At 45.5% G+C, this 26,159-nt stretch overlaps 1 protein-coding gene and 1 long non-coding RNA gene across 2 annotated transcripts in view; one reads left to right on the plus strand and one right to left on the minus strand.

Annotated features, from left to right (window-relative positions):
• LOC309568303 (leukocyte receptor cluster member 8 homolog) overlaps positions 1-10,262 on the plus strand; it is a gene marked incomplete at both ends in the record, with an annotated part of 58,851 nt that extends 48,589 nt beyond the window's left edge. The window contains 3 exons of the mRNA XM_082273971.1: positions 4,632-4,761; positions 4,850-5,057; positions 10,100-10,262. Of these exons, the coding sequence (XP_082130097.1) occupies positions 4,632-4,761; positions 4,850-5,057; positions 10,100-10,262 (501 nt within the window). The remainder of the gene's footprint in view (positions 1-4,631; positions 4,762-4,849; positions 5,058-10,099) is intronic.
• Positions 1-12,666, minus strand: part of LOC309568633 — a 119,816-nt gene extending 107,150 nt beyond the window's left edge. The window contains exon 1 of the long non-coding RNA XR_014226046.1: positions 12,530-12,666. This is a non-coding gene — a long non-coding RNA (uncharacterized lncRNA). The remainder of the gene's footprint in view (positions 1-12,529) is intronic.
• Between the last annotated feature and the right edge of the window lie 13,493 nt (positions 12,667-26,159).

Genomic DNA, 26,159 nt, shown 5'->3' on the forward strand with positions numbered 1-26,159 from the left:
TAGCAAGCAGTACAAGTATGATGCATATCTAAACAACCTCAGCATATGCCAAATATGATTTACGAACCGACCCAAACAAACTAAAAGGGTTATAGGCTATTGAGTAGTTTTCACTCTATGGAGCGAGATATGGCAGTGGTGGCAATCAAAATAAACTGTCCAATGTGTGTGCATTATTTTTACTCGTTTGCTCTGGTCATATTGCAAACGGCTCACCGACACAGAAACATATTGCCTGCCTCGCTGCAGCTGCCATTTCAGAACCAAGTAAGCAAGTATTGTGGGACACTTGCCTACTGGGTTGACTGACTTATCTCTTTATTCTCAGCAAGCCATGGATGAACAACGGAGGGGGCTTCCAATTCCTTTGTTTAGGAATAGAGGACAGTTTTGCAGCCAAATCTGGGCTGTCACCAGGTCTCGGGTTCTCATTGGCTTGTCATGCCTGGGATGCAGACATGGGACTTGCGTTTCCCTTGTTACTCCTTTATGGTAGAATTAGCTGTTAGGCGAGGAAGCCGTGGAGGATCAGGTATCCTGTGGATTAATCCTCCCAGGTGGAATCTGTGACCAGGGCTGTCTGAGACGCACAAGACCACGTCGAGCTTCCTGGCGGATTTGTTGCGCACTAATTTGAAGTTACTGCTGCTGGAACCTTCTACCCCTAAACTCGCTGGTTTTCATCCTAACTCCCAAGTCATTTTCAGTGCACCCTTGAAACACTGCTTTCCTAAGGGGGTCATTGCAACCATAACCCAAGTGGAGAAGTCTCTTGGCTTCTTTTTTAGCCTGCTCACAGTTCCCGGAGACTTTACAGCCTTTTCTCGAACTCAGGTAATTGCTTTGCTTCATCAGGAAGGCTTTATGGCATCAGTGAATTTCAAGCATCTCCCCTATCAGGTTATGCAGTTCATGGCTTTCAAGCTGTTGGCTCCAGTTGTTGAGAAGCTATGATAGCCACACTGTACACTACCTGGACTATCTGCTTCGGAGGAGGCAATCCAGCAGAGACAGTACTTGTTCTGGAATGGTTTTGGTTGGGTACTGAATCTTCAGCCTTGGTTCATACTCCACGTGTGGAATATTTTGCCTGTTGAAGCCAGCAACCGAAAAGCAGGATGACAGACTGGGGCTGGGTGGTCTGTGTGATCTAGAAGATGCAAAGGTTTGCCTAATAGCAAATGAATCGGGTGTTCTATGACCTTTGAGAGCAATCTAAAGCCACAGTAATTACCAAAACTATCTAGAATACATGTAGATCAGAATAAAGCTGTTACATAGTGCCCCTAAAGTGTCTGTTGCGGCCGCCTGGGGGTCTCCTGATCTGGAGATGACCCTGTTCATTTTGGTGTTGAGATGCAAGACTAGGAGAAGATCCAGAGTACCCCACCTGGAGCATATCTGCCTAAATGCCTCTGGATTAAGGGACCATTCCCCCTGAATACAGACTGTCATCTAAGATAGTCCACTTGCCAGTTGTCTATTCCTGGAATGTAGATTGTGAGTAGAGATTGTGATGAACTTCCTGTGCTGCTGCTGAGCTTTGCGCTTGCTTGGATTAACTATGCCACATGGCATAGTCCATTCCTATGACACCCAGACCATGAAGGCGCTTTGGGAGTATGCCCACTGTAACGAGCAGCCTGAGTCCTGAATGGCATCAGTGGTATGAACAAGCTAAGACAGTTTCCCTGTACTTATACATACTGGTTCCTGGCTTGTCTTGATTACTCTGTAGCATACACGACATCCCTATCCTACAAGGCATTCTGCAGTGCCATGCCAACAAAGCAGTTCATAGGGCACAGGTGTAGCGAAACTTGCACTCTTAGTGTTTTTCCCTAAATTCGTTGTCTCACTATTTAGCCTAGTGGCTGATCTTTTGCGAAAAGGTTGTCATCCCCCTCTGCTTTTTGCCTCATTCCCCCCCCCCCCCCCACTCTGCTCTGCTCTTTCTCCCCTCTGCTTTCTAGGAAGACAATTCCTCCTAGTGGTCTGATAGGGAACCTCCGTTTTAGAGTTAGGTTAAAAAAAGACATGATTCCTTCTAGTTCACCCTATAGAAAAAAAAACAATAAATCGAATCCTATATTTTGCTACTTGCTCCTCATTCTGTATTTCGTTTTGCCTGGCAATGCTTATGGCACGTCAGTTGTTATCCTGTAGGTCCTGGTCAACCTATTTGTCTTCCTTTCCTGATCTCCTCCTGTGCAATCTTCTCCTGAAAATGACTTTTCCTGGTCACCTGCTGTAATTTCTGTGAGACTGGACCTTGTTGCCCTGCCCGCCAGATTTAGGGGTTTACCTTTGTGTGATCCTTTTAAAAGTGGATCTCTCTTCTGTTCCCACTAGCAGCAGTACATTTGCCTTCCTCCTTCCCCCTTGTGGACAGGGTAGCGTGGAAGCTTATTCTTTGCTATCCAGGTGCGTGTTGTCCTTTGGGAACTCCTATCCTTTCCCTGCCATATCCTGCCAACAGCGCAACATTTCATTTTTTGCTCCCCTAGGGGGCCAAGCATAACTTCTGTGGCTACGTGCCATGTCTCCCTTGGGGCCTGCCCCCTTTCTCTTAATTCATTACAGGAAAGTCCCTCTTATACAAAACCTAACAACTATACTTCTAGCGGAGCTGCCATCCGAATTGTTTCAAGAGTCCCAAATCGTTGATTCTTTGGCTGATATCCCGCTGTCGCTTGCTCCAGTAGCGAGGTGTTTCTATTTTTGATTCTGTTGAGACTGTTGCTGTGCTTTAGCTGCATTGTTTCACTCCCTTTTGATTGCTTGGAGCCAAATATGATTTGATTGCGGTGTGTCCTGTACTGCAGGGGTTGACAAATTTTCTTTGAATCTAGGAGCCAGCTAAAAAAGTTAGGAGCCAGTTTTTTAAAAAAGCTGACCCGCGCCCAGAAAAAAAAAGAGAGAGAAAAGGGAAAGAAATGGAAAGAAGAGAAAAGAAAAAAAGAGGAGAGGGAGGTACAGAAGGGGAGATGGGGGGGGGGGGGAGGTTAGGGGAAGGGGAGGGGGGTTGGGGTGAGAGAGAGAGAATGAAAGAGGGGGGGGAGAGAGGGAGGGTGGGAGAGAGTGAAAGTCTCAGGCAGATGTGTATATGTACAGTGAGATCCCCTCAGCTCTATGGTGTGTACAGAAGAATTTTACAGAAATGTGGCAATCCCCCACCTTCCTCCTATACACTCAGAAAATGGCCTGCTCTGCTCCCCCACACACGTGTCTATGGGGGGGGGGGCTCCCACACCTGGCCAATAAAAGGTAAACTGTGCCCCCCAACTAATTGTAGGTGGTTCCCTTCCCTTAGCCACGGCAGGATAGGCTCTGTCTGCATTCCCACCTCCCCCAGGGGCTGAGGAAGCAGTGATACACAGGCAGGCTTCATAGGTCCATAGATTAAAGTTGCCAAAAATGGACATTGTACCTGACTGGCTAACCAGTATACAGTCTACTTGCTGCCTGGATACCACACAGAGAGAACAGATATGTTAGCCATAATCCAGTATTTTTATGGACACATGCATGTGTACTAGTGACATTCCCCCCTATAGAGTCTTGTCACAGATCATAGGGGGGGTTTGGAGAGACTACCCAGTATTTGTTTCAGAGGAGAATCCAGTACCTTGTCTTAAGTCCCTGGCAGTTAGCAGATATTCATTGCCGTTTTCAGCGAGGGGGGCCACATCTGAGGGTGGATGCGGGGGTGCACGATAAGGAAGTCGGCGTGCTGTATGTTGATATCGGGTGGACGCACAATCTCGGAGGCAGGCGTGCGTTCCACCTCTCCTCCACATCGGCCAATTGCAGAGTGAAGACAGTCCCGGGCCCGCCCTCAAAGGTGGGGCCGAAGCTTGCTGTGCTGTGAAGTCGAGCAGTGCTCTGATGTGCTGAAAGTGAGAGAAGAGGTAGCCGGTTCTGATTGGTTAGCGCCGTCCATGTGACGTTGCTGACCAATTAAAATGCCTTGTCAGGGACATAGAGAATTGTGGACAGGAGCCGCGGGGATTTCAAATCTCTGCAAGTCTGCAGCACAGAGCGGCGTCCCGATGCCTGACAGGAGATGGCTCAAATCCTAGGCGCCCGGACTCAGTTTCTAGTCGCAAATGCGACCTGGCGCCCGGGAATTGTCGAGCCCTGCTGTACTGTATGATAAAGATAAAAGGAATTTAACATACCTGTAAACTGCATATCTTGAGAAAGTACAGGACATGTGTCCCTCCTTTCCCTTGGCTGTGATCTTTGTTGCTTTCTAATAAAACTGGAGCTTCATGAAGAGGGTGGGGTTATATGGAGATGCTAGGGGGGCGGACTCAGAAAACTTTTTCAGTGTCCAATCCCCTAAAGCGGCATGTAACCCATGGTAAATCAAACGATTCCTGTGTCCTATACTGTACCCCAAGACACAGAATTTACAGGTGCACCAAAATCCCTCTGTTTTAAGAAAAGCTGGCTATACCTTCTACTTTTGATTTACTTTTAGTAAATCTAAAATAGATTGTAATGTGTAATAACGAACTAGATTTTTTTTGCTCCGGTTGTGTCTCTGTTCAGGGACATAAGCTATGTAATACAAGTAGGGTGTTCAAACTTTACAATTTAATAATTTTTTTTTTTTCTTTTTTAAGGGAGATCTTGAGGAATTCATCCAGTGTCAAGCACAGCTAAAGTCTTTGTATGCTGAGAATCTTGCTGGGAACATTGGAGAGTTTACAGCCTATCGCATATTGTATTATATTTTCACCAAAAACTCTAGCGGTAAGGAAATACCTAAGCATTAATCCTATTGTAGTACACCCCTTTGTGCGGGTTTGCAGTCTTATCTCCATTTTCCATCTTTCTACAGATTTAACTACAGAGATGGCGCACCTGACCAAAGAGATGAAAGAGGACCCTTGTGTTGCCCATGCTTTGTCTCTTAGGAGTGCTTGGGCTTTGTCAAACTATCACCGGTTTTTCAAGCTTTATAGACAAGCGCCACGCATGTCTAGGTATCTGATCGACAAGTTTTCAGAAAGGGAGAGGAAGGAAGCAATTAAGGCCATGATTAAAAGGTATGTTTTCGCTAGCATATTGCTTAATCAAACCTCACTTCAGATTTCTTCCCCTCTTGTGTTTAAAGAACTATCTTTTTTTTTTTTTTTTTTTTTAACTCCCTAGGGGACTAAGTGCTATATGCAGAGGGCCACCAATCTGAATGGGACCAAGTGCTTGGTCTTGTTCTGATTAGTGATCCTGTTGTCCCCTAAATGTATTTCTGTATGCTGGCTATAGCCTCACCCCTTTAGAACCCCATATTATGAGCATTCTGTGGGGGAGGTACAACCAGCATAGAGCCCCTACGATTTATCTACAGCGATCAGATCACTCCAGGTAATCGCTGGCTGTACCAACAGCCATAGATCACTGCGGCCACCTCTGACCTGTCAAAGTGTGCAGACTCAGCAGCTAGCTGCTCACAGGTAGCAGAAAACAGCTACAGGAATCAGCCTCCTTTTTGCTGGTGCTATTAGCAGTAGACTGAATCACCCGTGTAAATGTAGCCTTATGAATGAACGGTCAGTGTTGGTTGTGTATAATAGTAAAAGATCTCTTAGAGCTTTGGCTCTGTGTAAAGTATCTGTCCTATTTGTGTAGAATACACAATACACAGAGCTGGCGCTCTTAATGCTCTTTTACTATTATAAATGAACAAGGAGCACTGATCAATCAATTGTGATGCTTGTTCATACATAAACTGGTTGATGGATCTGAGCTCTGCAGATTTGTGAGCTTTCACTTGAATGAATAAACTATCATCAATGTATGACCAATACCATGTAAAGCGCAGCCCAACAGCAGGGATCACTCATTCATAGAACTGAAATATCACACTTCACTGCAGGCTGTGTGATCTTTTTTTGTGAATGGAAGCACTGGCCTCTGGAGTGGCTCCTGCCAGATACCAGAGCGTACACTCACAAATCTGTCTCCTTTCTAGCAGCGTTGTCAGATGGGGGTAAGAGGGATTTGTGCTTGTCGGACCAAGTGGCATAGAAACTAAAGGGCCTGATGTGAACAAAACCAAGTGCTGTATCCACTTGCCCCCCTAGGGAAATGAAAAAATGTGTGGTGGTAATAGATTTTTAACTTGTCTATTACTACCAATCACATGGAAGGAGAGTTGCCCTATTTAAACAAATTCCGCAGACCTAGGTTTATCATTAAGATAAAGGCAAAGCTGGGTTAATTTTATCTAAAAGATGTACCTGAAACCATAGCAGCATTTAGTGAAAAGCCTACACCACAGTAAGATGTTATAGGACGATTCTCTGTCATTAGCCCCCCAGTTAGTAGGTTTCATAGCTATAAATGACACATGTATTTACTGTTGGGAATGCCATCAAACAGCCCAAGTAATTGTTTAGTCTCTCCAGCTGTGGTGTAGAATGCTTTTACACTTGAGGCTGATTGCAGAAGGATATAGGATTGTTCTGTTCTTTGCAAACATCATGTAGGCTTTTGCATTAAACCTTTGCAGTGTTGAAGGTAAGTATGAAGTAGGTTGACTTAACATACATTTATTATAGATGCGTCAAATAACATGCATATATCCTTGTTGCATCATTTAGAATCCTTTAGTTGTAAATCTGTTAGTATATTGGATCTCACAAGGCTATGGGCTTTGTTTTGCCAAGGACTTCTGTACAGACGGATTGGGGTCCCCCCCCTCCCTTTGTCAGTAATCTGTTTATTCTTCTCAAATCTAGCATTGCTAGATATGGCTGCCCATAGATGTTCCTCGGTGCACTCTATAGTGGTCTCTAGTATCCTGTGCTATATTACTTCCAGGGCATTTCCTATTGTACAGTTGTATTAACCTTTACAATTCTCCTATTTTTATATTCAATGACTGTGACTTAAGTTTTTTTTTGAGTTTTTTTTCGCAGAATAGAGTTCTATGTTAGGGGAAAGGGGGCATATATAATCAAAGATAAGCAGAATAGTTAGAAAAAAAGTAATTTTAGTCTTCAATTTTCTTTTTAATGGAGAAAAAAGTGGTCAATCCCTTGCTCTTCTAAAAATTCTAGCTGCCTGGCTGATCTGTTGACCTCTTGCTTCATTACGCACTGAAAGAACTCTAGCTTTTCCAATCTGCATACTTTTGCCTAGTTATTGATTTAGGAAGCATTCAAAAGAGAATTGATATACCAGCCAGGTAACAAGAATTTCAGGAAAGCAAAGGAGTGCAAATGAACCACCTAAAAACAGGTATACCTGCATGTGGTATGCACATGCAGATTTGTTCAACCTGCCAAGAGACATGCAATTTACAGCCTTGGTTGCCTAGCTTTATGAACTGATTTACACAATATACATAATCACTTGAGAGATAACATAATTTTTTTTTTTTTGGGCATCTAGCTATGTACTAATTCAAAAAGCTATATATCAATCCTAGTTAATCTGTTCAGACACAGCTCTGCATCAAAATAACATTGTCCCTACCATGCACACTGATTGTGCTATATTATGCAACCTGCCCATCCATTGGCTCAGATTTGTCACTTTTCTGGTGGCTAACACTGGCCTTTCACCATTGATCAACTCCGGGCATAATAAAAAAAAAAAATACATAATGCAGTCTGTCATTGGCATTAATATAGTCGTTTTTGTTTTTCGAAGGCCCCATATCTTTTTTTTTTTTTGCCTGTTTTATCCAGCCAGTAAATCCACTATTTTTCCACTCCTAATAGAGTGACAATGTGGTTTTTGTTGCGAAACCACACAGCAGCATTGTTAACCACTTTACCACCGGAGGATTTTGCTGTCTTACGTCCAGGCCACTTTTTGCGATTTGGCACTGTGCAACTTTAACTGACAATTGTGCGGTCGTGCGACGCCGTACCCAAACGAAATTTACGTCCTTTTTTTTTTCCCCCCACAAACGAAGCTTTCTTTTGGGGGTATTTGATCACCTGTGCGATTTTTACTTTTTGCGATAAAACAAAAGAGCGTAAATTTTGAAAAAATAACAATATTTTTCACATTTTTTTTATATGAAATTCCCCCCCCCCCAAAAAAATGTAAAAATCAAAATTTTTTAAAATTTTTGGCCAATTTGTTTTCTGCTACCTATGTTTTGGTAAAAAAAATCACAGTAAAAAAAATCACAATAAGCGTATTCTGATTGGTTTGCGCAAAAGTTATTGCGTTTACTAACTAAGGGAAAGATTTTGTCATTTTTGGTGTTTTTAATGAGTAATGGCGGCGATCTGCGAAAATGTTGTTTTTTTTTTTTTTTTTTTTGCGGGACTGCGACATTGCGGCGGACAGATCGGACCCTTGACTGACATTTTTTACACTTTTGGGGGTACCAGTGTACTACAGTAATCAGTGCTATACATATGCACTGTTACTGTAAAAATGACACTGGCAGGGAAGGGGGTTAATTTTATTGGAGAGGGGAGTGGGTAATGTATGCCTGGTGCTTACTAACGTGTGTGGGGGGAGGTGACATAGGGACAGATTGCAGGTTCAGCTATGCTGAACCCTGCAATCTGACCCTGTCTGTCACTTAGGAGATGTGTAAACAAAGCGGGCGGATCTCCAGACTTGATTCCCCGACGATCGGGGAAGAGCGGCGGTGATCACCGCCGCTCCTCCCCTGGCCCGACTCCCGCTGTGACTGAATACAGCGGGAGCGAGTCTCCGGCGGCGCGCGCGCGCCGCCCACGAGGGGATGAGTCCAGCGACGTAGGTATACGTCGCTGGATAGGAACGAGCCACTGTGCCGCAGTAGAGGCACAGTGAGCGGTCGTAAAGTGGTTAACCTTCGGACAGCGCAGTCTTTGCTTGATGTAGTTTTGAATGAACCTTCAAGGACAGACTCCTCAAATCCCAGCTCCAACCTACACTTTTTCTTTTTTTTTTTAGGTTCAAGCAGATCGCAATTTGTGGATCTATACATGGCACCATTGTTTCCTTTTGGGCCCATGTATACAGTTCTGTTTTTGGTCTGCAGCATACGGATGCTTACACTGAAACTTAAACAATCAGCATTCAAGGTCCTATGTAAGGGACTGTATTTGATACTGTATGGATGATAGATATTTGTGCTAATGTTTATATGCATCTAGTATACATAAACCTTTTACACCATTGCAGCTGCTGCTTAGGGCTGACATGCAAATAACAATCTGTAAGCATCGTCGATCACACACTATTGGGGGTTACATGTTTGCCCTGGACTATTCATGTGCTGGAATGTGCACAGAATACTTGGCACAGTTCTGGGCCCGCTCACAGCCTGTGACTGAATAGTGAATGGAGAAGTCTTTCTGCTTGCTCCTCCTGTCAGCATGCCTTTTGTCAGTACATGAACTGATTGGCTCCTTGTTCTGCCTTTTCCTCTTCTACTTCAGCTCTGATGTATAAGGACTGCAAGGGGGGTGTAACTAGGTTGAATTCAGGTACTTGATCTCCATGCATTTAAGAATGTACATTGATGAGATGTATTGTTTACAGAGCTGCATTTAGTTGTATTTTTTTATAAGGTTCGGCTTTAAACAGTCTGAATTAACAGTGACCATTGTAAGCATCCTCACATCTGTAATGTTATTCCAAACCTGTAACCTCCACTCTTGAGAGCCTGGCCCGTTATCATGAGAAAAATAGCTCTACTGGCATGATCAAAAGGTAATAAAACTATAAATTAATGGGCTGTAGATAAAACAAAGACTTCTGCGTTAATGCCAAGCTGCATCATGCTCTTTTTATTTTTGTGCATAGTTGCCATTTAAATAATGGATACAAGTGATTTTATTAAACAGTGTTACCTTGTATTAACACTGTATTAAAATCTTGCTAGAAATTACTTCTCTGTGCCATTGCAGTAATTTTGTGTAGCATTTATTTTACATATTTGCTGCTGTACTTTAAAGTGTTTTGCACCCTGCAGTTAGTGAAGTTACAAAGGTAGGTATGTTTTTCTGCTTGTGTATTGTGAACTTACAAACTTTTATTTCAGGTTGGTAATGCATATTTTCATTGTTCTAACTTGTGGTTTTTCTTTTTGCTCCTTTTCCCTTGCTGCTTTTTTCTTTCAATTCTTTAGTTTTCGGCCAGTGCTCCCAATTTCCTACATTCAGTCAGAATTGGCCTTTGAGAGTGAGGAGGAGTGCCATAGTTTCCTGGCTTCTCTGTCCCTTGTATATGCAGAGAATGACACCAGCAAGATTGATTGCAAGCAAAGCTTAACGGTCTTGCCAAACTTCTGAGCCAGGCGGTCTTTCCAAACTTCTGAGCCAGTTTTTATTTGCAAATTAAAGTTTTTATTTTACATAGCATTTATTTTACATATTTGCTGCTGTACTTTAAAGTGTTTTGCACCCTGCAGTTAATGAAGTTACAAAGGTAGGTATGTTTTTCTGCTTGTGTATTGTGAACTTACAAACTTTTATTTCAGGTTGGTAATGCATATTTTCATTGTTCTAACTTGTGGTTTTTCTTTTTGCTCCTTTTCCCTTGCTGCTTTTTTCTTTCAATTCTTTAGTTTTCGGCCAGTGCTCCCAATTTCCTACATTCAGTCAGAATTGGCCTTTGAGAGTGAGGAGGAGTGCCATAGTTTCCTGGCTTCTCTGTCCCTTGTGTATGCATGCAGAGAATGACACCAGCAAGATTGATTGCAAGCAAAGCTTAACGGTCTTGCCAAACTTCTGAGCCAGGCGGTCTTGCCAAACTTCTGAGCCAGTTTTTATTTGCAAATAAAGTTTTTAAATGTGTTTTACAACACATGATATAAGCTCACACTATGTGTATATATGAAACTATGCTTGTATTGGATCAATTTCTGATCGGAGGGTCCATGACTTGGTATTCCATTCTGAACCTGGGCTTCTCTGACTTACTGAGAGCCGTTTCAGACCTTGGTAATTTTTCTTTGTTCAATGTGCTATGCTTTCATACTCAACATGGAATTACCATTGATTTGATTGGGTTCAGCCATTATAGCTAGAGCTTCCAGAAGGTAAGTGTTAACTGCTTTGATTTTACAATGCAATTTGAACATGCTGTGGGTGCTGGACAGAAGATGGATACCAGTTAATATAGCAAGGCAACTATTAGTCTATGTGTAAAAGAAAAGTGCGCTGGTCTGTGATAAGCTGCTCCCAGATAAAAAATATGAAATGGTGCGCTTTATCAAAATGGTGATGTGCAATAAATGTGCAAAGAAATCACAGATGCAAATTCAAAATAAACAAAGTATTATGATGCAAAATTGTGATAAATAAAGTCCCAGACACAACGTGTCTATGTGTTGGAATAACAATCCCGTGATATAAATGTTGACAGATGGTGATGAACTCAAATGGTGACTAAATTCCCTCCACCTGCTGGAATTCCTCCTTACCGGACGGAATAAAAGTAAGTGCTCTCCTCTGCAAAAACTAACAATCCCTGTGCTCCAACCAAAATATGTGCTCTCCACCGTGCATGCAAGGTAGCCCGCTGGGCCTCTTACCAGATGGATATGGATAACGCACACTGCTACAAACTCTCAGAAGAGTGTATCTCTTAATCCAGATGATATTGACAGCCACTTGATTGGGTTAACCCGAAGGATCGTATCACTCAGCATAGCATGTAAAGCAATGACCACTGATAGTGCATTACCCTTGATACATTATTTATTCAAATAAAATTGCACTTACATTTTATGCAGACAAATTCGCTAGTTGTTAGAGAAGCGATGAGGAATTCCTATATTGCCTGGGTCCGGCTGCAGCCCGGTTCCCAAGCGACGTAGTGACGGCACGCCTCCTATCTGACGCGTTTCCACCGATAGGTTATCTTCAGATGGAAACGCGTCAGATAGGAGGCGTGCCGTCACTACGTCGCTTGGGAACCAGGCTGCAGCCGGACCCAGGCAATATAGGAATTCCTCATCGCTTCTCTAACAACTAGCGAATTTGTCTGCATAACATGTAAGTGCAATTTTATTTGAATAAATAATGTATCAAGGGTAATGCACTATCAGTGGTCATTCCTTTACATGCTATGCTGAGTGATACGATCCTTCGGGTTAACCCAATCAAGTGGCTGTCAATATCATCTGAATTAAGAGATACACTCTTCTGAGAGTTTGTGGCAGTGTGCGTTATCCATATCCATATCCATCTGGTAAGAGGCCCAGCAGGCTACCTTGCATGCACGGTGGAAAGCACATATTTTTGTTGGAGCACAGGGATTGTTGGTTTTTGCAGAGGAGAGCACTTCCTCCTTACCGGACGGAATAAAAGTAATTCCAGCAGGTGGAGGGAATTTAAGTCACCATTTGAGTTCATCACCATCTGTCAACATTTATATCACGGGATTGTTATTCCAACACATAGACACGTTGTGTCTGGGACTTTATTTATCACAATTTTGCATCATAATACTTTGTTTATTTTGAATTTGCATCTGTGATTTCTTTGCACATTTATTGCACATCACCATTTTGATAAAGCGCACCATCTATCACACACCAACTATTAGTCTATACCTGTAGAAGACCCTCTGATCTAATAGCCAGCCCATTTGTGGATGAGGTTTAAGGTCCGCAGAATGGTTTAACCTGGTCAGGAAGAGAACTTGTCTCAAAGAGGTTGGGAGATTTAAGCTGGAACTCTAGCTTTTTACACTTAAAGCGGAGTTCCGGGCACAAAAGTCATTTTTTACTAAACATACCCCCGGGACAGTCAGGGCTAGCACATTCCACAATGGCTAGCCTCTGATCTGTCCCGGTTCGCACTTACCTTTTAGAAGAAATACTTACTTATAAAATTTCTTCCACAGCGTTTCCATCTCTCTTGTGGGCAGCTGAAGCCGGCGCGGTCCTCTTCTGTGTCTTCTTCCGCGTCTTCTTGTCCCAGAATGCGCCGCACCGGCCCCTCTCGTCACTTCCGGTGCGGCGCTGCATTCCTCCACAGCCTCTGGGCATGCCCAGAAGCTGTTTAGCAGGGGAATGCGGCGTCGCCCCCGGAAATGACGAGCGGGGCCGGTGCCGTCGCATTGATTCCTGGGAGCTATGACGTTCAGCTCCCAGGAATCATAGCGAGACAGGAAGTGACGGGGTGAGCCGCGGCTCCGAGGGAGGAAGTACTCTGAGGTGAGTATCTTCGATCTTCAATTACAAGGTAAGTAAACAAAAAAAAAAATAACTATCCAATTCCTTTTCAGGTGAGGTGTACCTAGCGGAGGGGCACAAAAAAAATCGTTTTTGTGCCCAGAACTCCGCTTTAAGTTAAAATGAGTGTTCTATACATAAGAGATCCTATTTAGCTGTTTACAAAGCAGTACATTTTGTATTTAAGGGTTTCTTTTGAAGTGAACAAAGAATTTTTGTTTGTTTTTTTTTTTTTTTACTTTTTGTATTTTGAATGTTTGTTAGCTTTGATGTTGTAAATGGACACGAACTATGTTTCAGTTTCTTTTCTCTCTTTACCTCACTTGCACAAAGCCTTTGTCCACATGCTGCACCAAAGCAACTATTGTGGCTCTGGGGAGAAGGCGTAAATTACAGAAGGAAAAAGCCAACTCATAGATTGGGAGAAACCATATAAGCACCACAAGCTGCTCTGCCTTGGCGAAATAAGACTTTCCTAAATGCATACATATAAAGAACTGTTTTAACATCCAAAAAATCTGCAAATGAAGAAAGAAGTTTCTCTGTCGCTCATTGACAGACGCAGACTTCTTGATTAATATCAGTAGGGATATACTGCCCCCTACAGGAGTAGGACACTAGGCAGTAAAAAAGTTCTGGCCACACCTTATGGGCAGTCCCAGGGGGTATATCCTCTCTCTCCCTGCTACAGGATGTCAGTTTTTTTCTGCCTAGTCAGGAGTAAGGACCTAAGTTCCTTGCTGGGATCTCTGGCCCTGGCAAGCTTTTTTAGATAAATATTTTTTAGTTAGCTTTTTTTCTCCAGTTTCTTCCTGTGAGATCTTCAAGCAATTATGCTGGATCTGGGCGACGGGCTGGATGTTGAGATCTGGTGGTCACCCCAGCCAGCCTACGAGCACGTGCAGGCCCTAGCTCCGCGCTGGGTCGGCCGCGACATAGTCCCGCTGGACGGGGACTGGCCCCGCGAGTTAAACGTCTCGCCAGGTCGCCTACGACCAGTCGGAATCTGAGTCGCGGCGTCCGTATTGGCCGACAGCCCCCCACCTCGGTGGAGAGGGGTTCTGTCAGGAGTTGGTGGCCGCCTGTTCCAGAATGGTGAGTAGAATGTTCCCCCTCTCCCCCTGACTGGTTTTGGGATGGTCGGACCCTCATGATTCCGGGTTCCCCTCTGTCCAATTACGCACCCCCACCTATCTGCCCCCCCTCACTAGTGGGCCACATATGGAGGCGGTGGAGGGGCGCCGCTGGTGTTACCCTAAAAACGATCAGGGGAGGGTTAATACCTGTGCTTTCAGGCCCATCTATGATCGACTTGGTACACCCAGCTCGTCCTGCTTGAGAGCTGAGCAGCTGTAGTAATCACCAAGGGCGTGGCCCCTCCCTAGACCCGGGAAAATCACTCCACAAAAGACTTCCTGTCATAAAGACAGCGCTGAGAGCAGTCCTGGTTTGAACTCTGGTGCAGTGGTGAGCCTTTTGGGGGTCTCTCTTCTCTCTCTGCGGGGGTCTCGAGCACGTGACCACTGGGGGCGCTTTAGCGCTGGGGGATTCTTTTTTTTTTTTTCATTTTGTCATTTTTTGATGACAGGTTTCCCTGGCATTGCCATGGACCCTGCTGCACATGAGTCCCCATCTGATCCCCTCGAGGTGGCCGCAGGACCCTCTGATTCTCCACTCACCATTGATTTGCTTTCAGCGGTCCTGGAGTCATTTGTGTCCCGGGTGGAGGTGGCCTGTCAGGGAGGGGGGACTAAAAAACGACCCCCGCCCACCCCTATCTCGTCCGATACCTCAGACTCTGATCCTGAGCCCGTCGCTGCTGTTGCGGGTTCCTCCTCTAGGTTTGATGTCCCGCGTCCCTCTGACAGTGAGGATGATCTTCCTGCCTCTGCCATAGCGCAGGACAAAGCACTGGTGGGCGCACTGATTATGTCAGTCCGGGAGACCCTAAAACTGGAGGTTGCACCGGTGGATGCAGCTCAGACGGAAGTTGCCTTTGGCACTCGCAAGCCCTCCAAGGTGGAAAAGGTGTTTCCCTTTCCCAAATGCTTTGATATTATTAAAGATGAGTGGGCCCATCCAAAACGACCCCCTGGGATGCCTAAAGGGATTGCTAGGCGCTACCCGTTTGAAGAGTCCCTCCTTAAAAAATGGACGGTGCCACCTTCGGTGGATCCGCCGGTTTCCAGACTAACTAAAGCCACAGTTATCCCGGTGGAGGATTCCCCGTCCTTTCGGGATCCAATTGACCGTAGGGCGGAATCTGTGTCCCGTTCCATATTCTCCCTGGCAGGATCTGCCCTAAGGCCAGTGTTTACCATTGCTCTGGTTTCACAGACATTGACGGAATGGGCCAAGCTATTACGCCATGACCTGGAGGGGAGAAGTCTCCCTCCTGCCGTGCTGGAGCAAATAGTGCAGGGGCTACAGTTTGTTTGTGACGCCGCACTGGACGCTGCCCCATTGCTGGGGCGTGTGTCGATCTCGGCGGTGGTCCTCCGGCGCATGCTATGGTTAAAGTGCTGGTCGGCGGATCAGGCTTCCAAAAAAGCATTGACTGATCTCCCTTTTCAGGGGGATGGCCTGTTTGGTGCTACCTTGGATGAGATTATTAAGGATCTCACTGGGGGTAAGAGCACCTTTCTACCATAGGCTAATAAGGGTAAGGAACCTCGTCGCAGACGGGGACCTTCCTTTACAGCTCACAAGAAATTTTTTCGCTCCTCCGGGGCGGGCGATAAGGCAAAGTCCTCCAAAGCCCCCCCGGGGGGTTTCAAGAGACCCTGGTCTGGTAAGCAAAAATCCGGTCCTTCCAGACCTGAGGATAAGACCGCTTCAGCCTGAAGGTGCGCCCCCACCCAGATCAAGGGTGGGGGGATGTCTTCGCCGGTTCCCGGACCCGTGGCTCTACAGTATTCAAGTCAAATGGGTTCACGAGGTCATACGGTCGGAACACAAGATCGAGTTGCGATCGCTTCTACGGGTGCTGTTCTTCCCTTCCAATATGCGACTGTCCCCGAATCGCCTAATGGCTCTGTTGGGGGCAGTGCAGCACTGGATGCAAAGGGCGCCCATAGAGGGTGCCTATCTTCACGTTCCCATTTACACAGGACACCAGCGGTATCTGCGCTTTGCGGTGGGAGCGGACCATTATCAGTTTGTGGCATTACCCTTTGGTCTCGCCTCTGCTTTCCAGGTCTTCACAAAAGTTTGGGCCCCAGTCCTAGCGTTGTTGCGGCAGCGGGGCATATCAGTCCTGGGCTACCTGGACGACGACCTCTTCTGTGCGAAGTCTCCGCAGGCTCAGTGTCATACGCGGACTCTCCAAAAGGAGATTCTTCTCAAATGGAAATGGCATTCTGATTCCCTGGACAATCGGATCCGGCTGAGCGAGCGGACCAGGTAGTTTCTGGTTTGGGGGCCTCGGTCTCCGATGCTCAGTCAGGGGAACTGAACTGAAAGCGATCAGGTTTTGCCTGGCTCTCCGGATCGAGCATCTTCAGGGCTGCTCGGTTCGAATTCAGTCGGACAATGCCACGGCGTGGCCTATGTCAATCATCAAGGGGACACCAAGAATGTTCTGGCGGCCGTGGAAGTGGCCGGCAGGTTTTGGGCGGAACAGTTTTTGTTCCGGCTCTTTCTGCAGTTTGGGTGTGGAAAATTGACAGACGGATTTCTCAGCCGTCAGACCCTGGATCAAGGGGAATGGCCTCTTCAGACAGAGGTGTTTCACCAGTTGTGCCTTCATTGGGGCACCCCGGACCTGGATCTGTTGGCATCTTGGCGCAACAGAAAGGTGCAGAGGGTTGTAGCCCGCGCTCGCGATCCTCTGGCGGACGCTGCAGACGCACTGAATACTCTGTGGGGGCAGTACCAGCTGCTGTATGCCTTTCCTCCTCTCAAGTTGTCACCGAAACTTCTTCACAGGATAGAGGCGGAGGGAATTCCAGTCATCCTTGTGACTCCGGATTGGCCTCATCGGGCCTGATATGCTGTCGTGGTCAGGCTGGTCGCAGACGCTCCTTGGCGACTTCCTCTCAGGGAGCATCTGCCATTTCAGGGACCGATCGTCCATCCTGCTTTACGATCGCTGGCTTTGACGGCTTGGCTGTTGAGAGCCAGGTGCTGAAGGACAGGGGTTTGTCTGCTTCAGTTATCCCTACTCTGATAAAAGCGAGGAAAGCGACTTCCAGAAAGGTCTATCATCGCACATGGAAGTCTTATATCGCGTGGTGTGAATCCCTTGGGTTTCCTCCACGTTCTTACTCGGTGGCTCGGATATTGGCTTTTCTGCAACGGGGGGTTAAGCAGAAACTGGCCTTGAGCACTATCAAGGGTCAGGTCTCAGCATTGGCAATCTTCTTCCAGAGGCCACTGGCTACTCATTCCTTGGTGCGGAGTTTCATCCAAGGGGTGCGCACCTGGCTCCTCCGGTGCGCGCGCCCTTGCCGCCCTGGGATCTTAATTTGGTGTTGTCGGTTCTCCAGAAACCTCCCTTTGAAAATATTAGGGAGATTCCCTTGCTTACCTTATCCCAGAAGGTGGCCTTTTTGGTGGCTATCACTTCTGCACGCAGGGTGTCGGAACTGGCTGCATTGTCCTGTCGTTCCCCATATCTGGTGGTTCATAAGGATAAGGTGGTTCTTCGTCCGAATCCATCCTTCCTTACTAAGGTGGTTTCAGAGTTTCATTTGAATGAGGATATTGTGTTACCTTCCCTGTGTCCAAAGCCCAGTCATCCTCGGGAGTTTGCGTTACACTCCTTGGATGTGGTTTCGGGCGATCAGGGTGTACTTGGCTACTACTGACTCTTTTCGTAAGGCCGATTCACTTTTTGTGATCACGGATGGCCCTAGAAAGGGGTTGCCTGCGTCTGCCGCGACTATCTACAGATGGATCAGACAGACGGTGGTACAGGCTTATTCTATTAAGGGTCGGGTTCCTCCGTTCCCTGTTAAGGCACACTCCACTCGGGCGCTTAGTGCTTCCTGGGCCTTCCGCCATCAGGCGTCGGTGCTTCAGGTTAGCAAGGCGGCTACCTGGTCGTCGGTTCATACCTTTACAAAATTTTATAAAGTTGATGTGCTGGCATCTGCGGATGCCTCTTTTGGCCGCAAGGTTTTGCAGGCCGCTGTATGAGGGGGCCTTTTGGTCTACCTCGGGGGTTTTTTTTTTTTTTCAGTTGGGTCTCATCCTTTTGTTTCGATGAGTCCTCGATGCTTCTGGTTGGTTCCGGTTAGGCCTTCTGGATTGGATTTTTATTTCTGATTATCCCACCCCTCATTTGTGGCACTGCTGATATTAATCAAGAAGTCTGCGTCTGTCAATGAGCGACAGAGAAAACTGGATTTTTGACTTACCGTAAAATCCTTTTCTCTTAAGCTCATTGACAGACGCAGGACCCGCCCCTCTAATTTTGAGTTAGTTTGGGTTGAATTCTCTGACACTGCTTTGTTACATAACTGACATCCTGTAGCAGGGAGAGAGAGGATAAGGTGTGGCCAGAACTTTTTTCCTGCCTAGTGTCCTACTCCTGTAGGGGGCAGTATATCCCTACTGATATGAATCAAGAAGTCTGCGTCTGTTAATGAGCTTAAGAGAAAAGGATTTTACGGTAAGTCAAAAATCCCATTTTATGCTTCGCTGAAAACCCTCCTGTTCATCTTCATGGAATTACTTCCCACTCCTGGATCCTTATAGCCTGTGAGAAGATGTGCTTATAGTTGTATTAATTTGGTCCATTCCTTGTTTTCCTTTTATTTTATTTTATTTTTTTTTAATTTCCCCCCCCCCCCCCTCTACTCACCTATTATATTTGGTTTACTTTTATTTCTGTCCTATTTTCAGCAGGTAAATATTGGGTAATATCAAATGCCAAAGCCTCCCCTTCCCAAAGTGTTTTGTTTCTTTTTTAGTTTTCTTTTTTTTTCTCTAAGCTTTTCTCATGCTTTCTATTTATTTATTTTCTTTTTCCTTATTCCCAACCTCCCTTTCAGCCCATCTTTATGAAAAATACTCCCTGCCCCCAATCTTAAAATTGTAACAATGTGGTATTGTGCAAAAGTGAACTGATGTTGGTCAAGTGCTCCTTTCATTGCAGATGCGTTTTTGTTTTTTTTTTTTTTTAATTTTCCTTTCTCCCTTAATAAACTCATGAGTTGCAAGTGGCTTTTATTCTCCTTTCAAAGTGAAAGTGTCAGTTTAGAAGAAATTATAAGGGCCGGTTCACACCAGAACGAGGTGCGGTAAACCAAAAAGCACTGCAGATGGGTGACAATATTAAGTTAGTGATATTCCAAACGCACTTGCCCGCAGCGGCTCGTACGTTTGGTTTTTGCACTGCCTTGGGAAGTACTAGAAAATAGTACATTTTTGAGCACATATTAGAACTATTATGAATTCAACCTGGCTTTGCTGTCTTAAAAGGGGGCACAGCTGATTGCGGGAGAGGCTTTATAGTGTACAAGAGTGTATACAGGGGTGTACAAAACATACCACGTGTAACAGTCATGCATAATAATGTAAAAGTGTGGCCTATATAATACGCACAAGACATTATACAAATTAGAATGTGGTGGGGAGTAAAGAATATACACTGCAGACACATAAGAACTGTGGGGAATAAAAAAGCAGAACAGTATGATGTGGTATTGGGTACATTGTGTAACAGTCCAGAGACTAGAACATTCAGGGTACTGTGTCGGTTGCAGTCTTGAGAACAGAATTCTGCAGCATAGAATTGTTGGATAGAATGTTCAGCACGTCCTGATACTTAACTGCTTTAGTCCCCAGTGTGTTTTAAAGCGGCGCTTGGAGAGCGGCTTTTTGTCGCAGTGCTGTTAAAAGAAAAACTGCAACAATTGCCTGGTCCTGGCGGGGTATTAAATGCTGGAACTGACAACTGTCTGTGACAGCTGGCATCTAGGGCTAAGCCAAGGAGTGCTTTGTGAAGGCAAGAGTAAACAGCATGCCCACGTTGTTTTACCTTAAACATGTGGAGTCACAAGTGACGTCACCACCGCACACCTATACACCAGGGTTGGGCAGAGCTATCATACCAGCCATCCACACACCAGCTGTTCACTACTAAAGATGACTGCTATATATACCTGTAAAAAGTGTGTCCGTCTTGCTACTATAGTTTGTTCCCTCATCAACCCAACTTGTTCTAACGATTTACACAATTGTTTTTTTTTTTTTTTTCTTCATATAGTTTGTAGCATCAAAAGGGAGCAAATCTCTCATAAAGTAAAACGCATACATTTGCTTTGACCTTTTTTATTCTGCTATGTTACATAAGTCATGCTAATGTGATATCATTTTAACCACTTTAGGATTTGGCTGCTCAAAGACCAGGCCCTATTTTGCGATAAGGCACTGTTACTTTAACCGACAATTGCGCGGTCGTGCGACGCTGTACCCTAACTAAATTGATCTTTTTTTTCCCACAAATAGAGCTTTCTTTTGGTGGTATTTGATCGCCTTTGTGCTATAAACAAAAAAAGAGCGACCATTTTGAAAAAATTACAATATTTTTCACATTCTTTTATATGAAATTCTCAAGAAAAAAATGTAAAAATCTATTTTTTTTTTTTACATTTTGGGCCAATTTGTTTTCTGCTACATATTTTTGGTAAAAAAAATCGCAATAAGCGTATTTTGATTGGTTTGCGCAAAAGTTATTGCGTTTACTAACTACGGGAAAGATTTGTCATTTTATAGTTTTTTTTTTTTTTGTTTTTTTTCTTGCGGGACTGCGACATTGCGGTGTACAGATTGGACCCCTAATTGACATTTTTGACACTTTTGGGTGGTACCAGTGACATTACTACAGTAATCAGTGCTAAAAATATGCACTGTTACTGTAAAAATGACACTGGCCGGGAATGGGGTTAACAGTATAGGTGATCAATGGGGTTAAATGTGTCCCTAGGGGCGTGATTCTAACTGTCGGGGGCGTGGCTTGTGACGTAATCAGAGACATGCAATCCTATATAGCAGGATCACATAGCCTCTGTGATCACTTCAGGGAGAATGACAGACGACTGTTTACATCAGCCGTCTGTCCTTCTCTCTCAGCTTTGGGAGATCGCGAGTGGCCGGCGGCTATCGGAGCCGCTGGTCACACGCTCTGGCTCCCCAGCTAACGAGCGGGGCGGGAGCCGGCCGCGTGCCTTCGCCCCCTAGTGTCTCCTGAGCGCGCGACGTTGTATATGTTGCTTTGCCCAGGAGCGGCTGCCTGCCGCAGTAAAACTGCAGTGGGCAGTTATGTGGTTAAAGGTCAAGTTCACCTTTCATTTTTTTACAAAAAAAAAAAAATGCACATGATTTTGCAGGTAAAAAAAGTGCATGATAGGGATACAGGTTGGCTGCTTCAAAGTAACAGGTTACGCCCTAAATATGTGTGTAACATATTAGAAAGGGTGAATTTATTCTTTTAACTAGCTGACTTTGTTGATTACAGTATATTGGCCCACATTTCTATGGGTGCCCAAATTGGGTGTTTCGTTGGGAAAATTTCAGGGAAAAAAAAGCAACCTTCTAATTTTTTAACATTTTCAGTAAGTCCCAAGGAAATAAATTATATACTACTGTGTAAAACCTTTTGGCAGGTGTGAAAAAATGCTGTAAATTAACAATACTTTCAGAAATAAGTGTTTATTTTTATCACCTAAAATGGAAAGTAATTGAACAGAAGAGAAATTCAAATCAATATTTATTGTGGCCAACCTATTTGTCTTCAAAACAGTCAATTCTTCTGGGTACACTTGCACACAGTTTTTGAAGGAACTTGGCAGCTAGGTTTTTCCAAACATCTTGGAGAACTAACAGATCTTCTGTGGATGTAGGATACCTCACATCCTTCTGTCTCTTCGTGTAATCCCAGACACACTCAATGTTGAGATCTGGGGGTCAAACCAGCACTTCTAGGACTCCTTGTTCTTTACGCTGAAGATGATCTTAATGACGTTGGCTGTATGTTTGGGGTTCTTTGAACCTGCTGCAGAATAAATGTGGGGCCGTTTATGCCTCCCTAATGGTATGACACAAGTAATAAGTATCTGTTGTTTTTTTTTTTTATTTTAATCTTCCCTTTCGTCTACCGACGGGTAATAAGCCCCTCCTACTAGGAGTGTCGAGGTAGAGCCAAAGGCTTTGACACGCCCAGGGGGCGTAATCCCTGGGTTATTCACCATTGTATCTTCAGTTTTAGCTGCCTGGTCTTTGGAGTTGGTTCCTCCTTGGATGACTTGATCAAGATGGTCACTGGGTGAAAGAGCACACTCCTTCCTCACTCAACTAAGGGTAAGTCTCCCTCGGGTAAGTGAGGTCCTTCCCTTTACAGTCCAGAAGCGTCTTTTCCGTGCGACCGTGTCGCAGAAAGCCAAACAGACTTCGGGCGAAAAAGGATATTTGCCAGGGTCATCGATTCCTCCGCTTCGCGGTGGGCAAGGACCATTTTCAATTTGTGGTGTTACCGTTTGGTCTTGCCTCTGCTCCCAGGGTCTTCACCAAAGTGTTAGCCCCTATCCTGGCTCTGCTAGGAATAGTGATTCTGGAGTACCTGGACGATCTCCAAGCAGACTCGTCTGTGACAGTGGAATGGGATTTGGAGGTGACCAGTCACACACTGAAGCAGTTTGGTTGAAATCTCAACCTTCAGAAATCTGCCCTCATTCCAACAACCAGACGAGTATCTAGGGATGATCCTAGATTCAGCTTCGGCAAAGGTATTTCTACCTCCTGTGAAGTTACAGAAGTTAAGGGAAGCGATTTTTTTTTTTTTTTTTTTTTCGCTACTGCCTTGCGACCTGGTATCTCAGGTAATCTATGCAGGTGCTGCACCTGATGGTGTCCTTCTTCTAAGCCGTACCATATGCTCGGGCCCACAGGAGACTTTTGCAGCAGTAGATCCTTGTCAAAGGGGACAAGGATCCTCTATCCCTGGACAGTTTGATTCAGAGATCCAAGGACTCCCTTAATTGGTGGCTCAGCTCTCTGAATCTTCTCCATGGGAAATCCTTCCTCTAGTATTCTGGATGGTGGTGACGACAGATGCCTGTCTGACCGGTTGGGTGGGAGTGCTGGGCACCCTGAATGTTCAAGGGACCTTTACGTTGGAAGAGTCCAAGCTCCCGATCAACGTTCTGGAACTGAGAGCAGTCAAGTTGAGCCTGTTCTACTGGACGGACAATCTCAAGTGGTGTTCTGTCCGAGTCCAGTCTGACAATGTCACGGCCGTGGCATATGTCAATCAAGGAGGCTCTGGAGGTAGCTGAGATCCTGCGTTGGGCAGAGGACTACGTCCCAGCCCTATACGCCATGTACATTCCTGGTCTAGACAATTGGCAGGCCAAACCCTGGATCAGGGAGAGTCATCCCTGCATCCACAAGTGTTCCACCAACCCTGGTGGCTCCCTGGAGCCGGTACGGGCTAATTTATGTGTTTCCTCCGCTGAAACTGCTACGCAGGGTTGAGTTGGAGGGGATTCTGGTAATTCTGGTGGCTCCAGATTGGCCCCGGAGATCCTGGTACGACGACGTGATTCGGCTAAAGATCGCAGGTTCGTGGACACTTCTTCTGCGGGAAGATCTTCTATCCCGGGGTCCGATCTTCCATCCTGCTTTAGTCGCTGGCTTTAACGGCTTGGCTGTTGAGAGCAAGATGTTAAAGGACAGCGGTCTGTCCGATTCTGTGATCCCTACCTTTCTCAAGGCTAGGAAGTCCACTTCTCGGAAGATTTATCATCGTACTTGGAAAACGTACATTACTTGGTGCGGATCGCTGAAGCTGCATCCTAGATCCTTTGCTATCTGCAGGATCTTGACCTTTCTACAGAAAAGGGTTGACCAACGTTTGGCGTTGGCACTCTTAAGTGTCAGATCTCGGCCTTGGCTGTGTACTTCCAACACCCTTTGGCTACGAACGCTTTGATTTGTACGTTTCTTCAGGGGGTTCACCATTTGGCTCCGCCCAAGTCTCCGTTACTTCCTTGGGACCTTAATTTGGTTATATCGGTTCTTCAGCAATCTCCTTTCAAGAACATGACACATTTCCTTGCTCGCCTTGTTGCAGAAAGTTGCCTTCTTGGTGGCTATCACCTCTGCACGCAGGGTTTCTGAACTAGCGGCGCTATCTTGCTGCTCTCCTTATCTGGTAATACACAGGGGATAAGGTAGTGTTATGGTCTAGTCGTTTCTTTCTAAGGTGGTTTCAGAATCCCATCTGAACGAAGACATAGTGCTTCCGTCACTCTGTCTGAAACCTTCACATCTTAAGGAAATTGCCTTGCATTGTTTGGATGTGGTTCGGGCGATATGGGTGTATCTGGAGACTACTGAGTCCTTTCGTAAATCGGACTATGTTTGTGAATACGGATGGACCCTGTAAGGGTCAGGCTGCGTCTGCGGCGACCATCTCTCGATGGATCAGACAGACGGTGGTGAAGGCGTATTCTCTTAAGGGCAAGGTTCCTCCTTTTCCCCTGTCATGGCTCGCTCTACACAGGCGTTGAGTGCCTCTTGGGCTTCCTGCCATCAGGCGTCAGTGATGCAGGTTTGCAAGGTGGCCACTTGGGGAACGTATGTACAGACGACCACGTTTTACAGAGTGGATGTGTTGGCATCCTTGGATGCGTCCTTTGGCTGCAAGGTTTTGCAGGCCGCCATTAAGCATCAGTTTACTTCTCCTTTGTGGTTTTGCTACAATTGAGCCCCAGTTGTTGCTTGTTGGGCTCCATGTTATATAGTTGGCTTTGTTAGCTGTGAGAATTGCATTCTTTAAAGTTTGTCCTTTCCCCACCCCTCAGTGGTTACTGCTTTTGGACGTCCCATCCATCTATGATTTAAAGCAGCAGCTACATCCATCGGAAAAAAGAGAAAATTGGATTTTTTATTTACTGTAAAATCCATTTCTCTGAGTCCACTGATGGACGTAGCTCCCACCCCTCTTCTCTGAAGAGTTGGGTTTTGGTGGTTGTTCACTGCTGCTTGCAACTAACTGAAGATGCAACGGTGAGGCCAGGGGTAATAACCCAGGGATTTCGCCTCCCTCCCCGTGTCAAAGCCTTTGGCTCTACCTGGTCACTCCTAGTGGGAGGGGCTTATTACCCATCCATCTATGATTTAAAGCCGCAGCTATGGCCGTCGGACGAAATTGATTTTACAGTAAGTAAAAAATCCAATTTTTTCCAGCATTGAGGACACCATTGACCCTTACCAAATCTCCAACTTCATTTACAGAAAGGCATCCCCAAACTTCCACTATGCTTCACTGTGGACACTGATAATCGTACTGCTCTTTAGCCCTTTGGTGAACAAACGGTCTTCTGCTACAGCCAGATATTTCAAATTTTAATGCATCAGTCCAGAGAACCTGCTGCCATTTCTCTTTTATACATTGATGGACACAACTCCTGAATCTTCTTAACCATTGGGTTATACTGCCCCCTACAGGAGTAGGACACTAGGCAGGAAAAAGCTTGACTACGCATTTGAGCAGTCCCAGGGGGTACCTACCCACACTCAGCTGTAGACATTCACTTTTTTTTTTTTTTGCCTTGCTAGGATCTCAGGTCCTGGGGATTTTTTTTTATGGAATTTTTTTCTATCTATTTTTGTTCCTGTGAGAATCTACAATCAATTGACGGACTGGATAATCTAGATCCAGAGGGCCCCCCCCAGTCTGCCCAGCAAGCGCATGCAGACTGCAGCTCCATGCTAGGTAGGCCATGACAAAGCCCCACTGGACAGAGGGTGGCCTGCGAGTTAAATGTCTCGCAAGGATGCATATTACCTGATCTCGGCCTAAGGCGCAGCGTTCCTCCTGGCCGACAGCACCCAAATTGCTTTGAGCGGTGGTCTGTCCGGAGCGGTGCCCACTCTGTTCCTGGTATGGTAAGTAGCTGTCCGCCCTCTACTGGAGGGTTTTGGGGTGGACGTGGGTCCCTCCCTGGACAGTGAGACCCCTGGGTTCCTCTCCTCCTCTCCCCCCCCATGGTATTTC

Source organism: Pelophylax lessonae (genome assembly GCF_965119305.1).
Source record: "Pelophylax lessonae genome assembly, chromosome: 12".
Taxonomy (NCBI): Eukaryota; Metazoa; Chordata; class Amphibia; order Anura; family Ranidae; genus Pelophylax; species Pelophylax lessonae.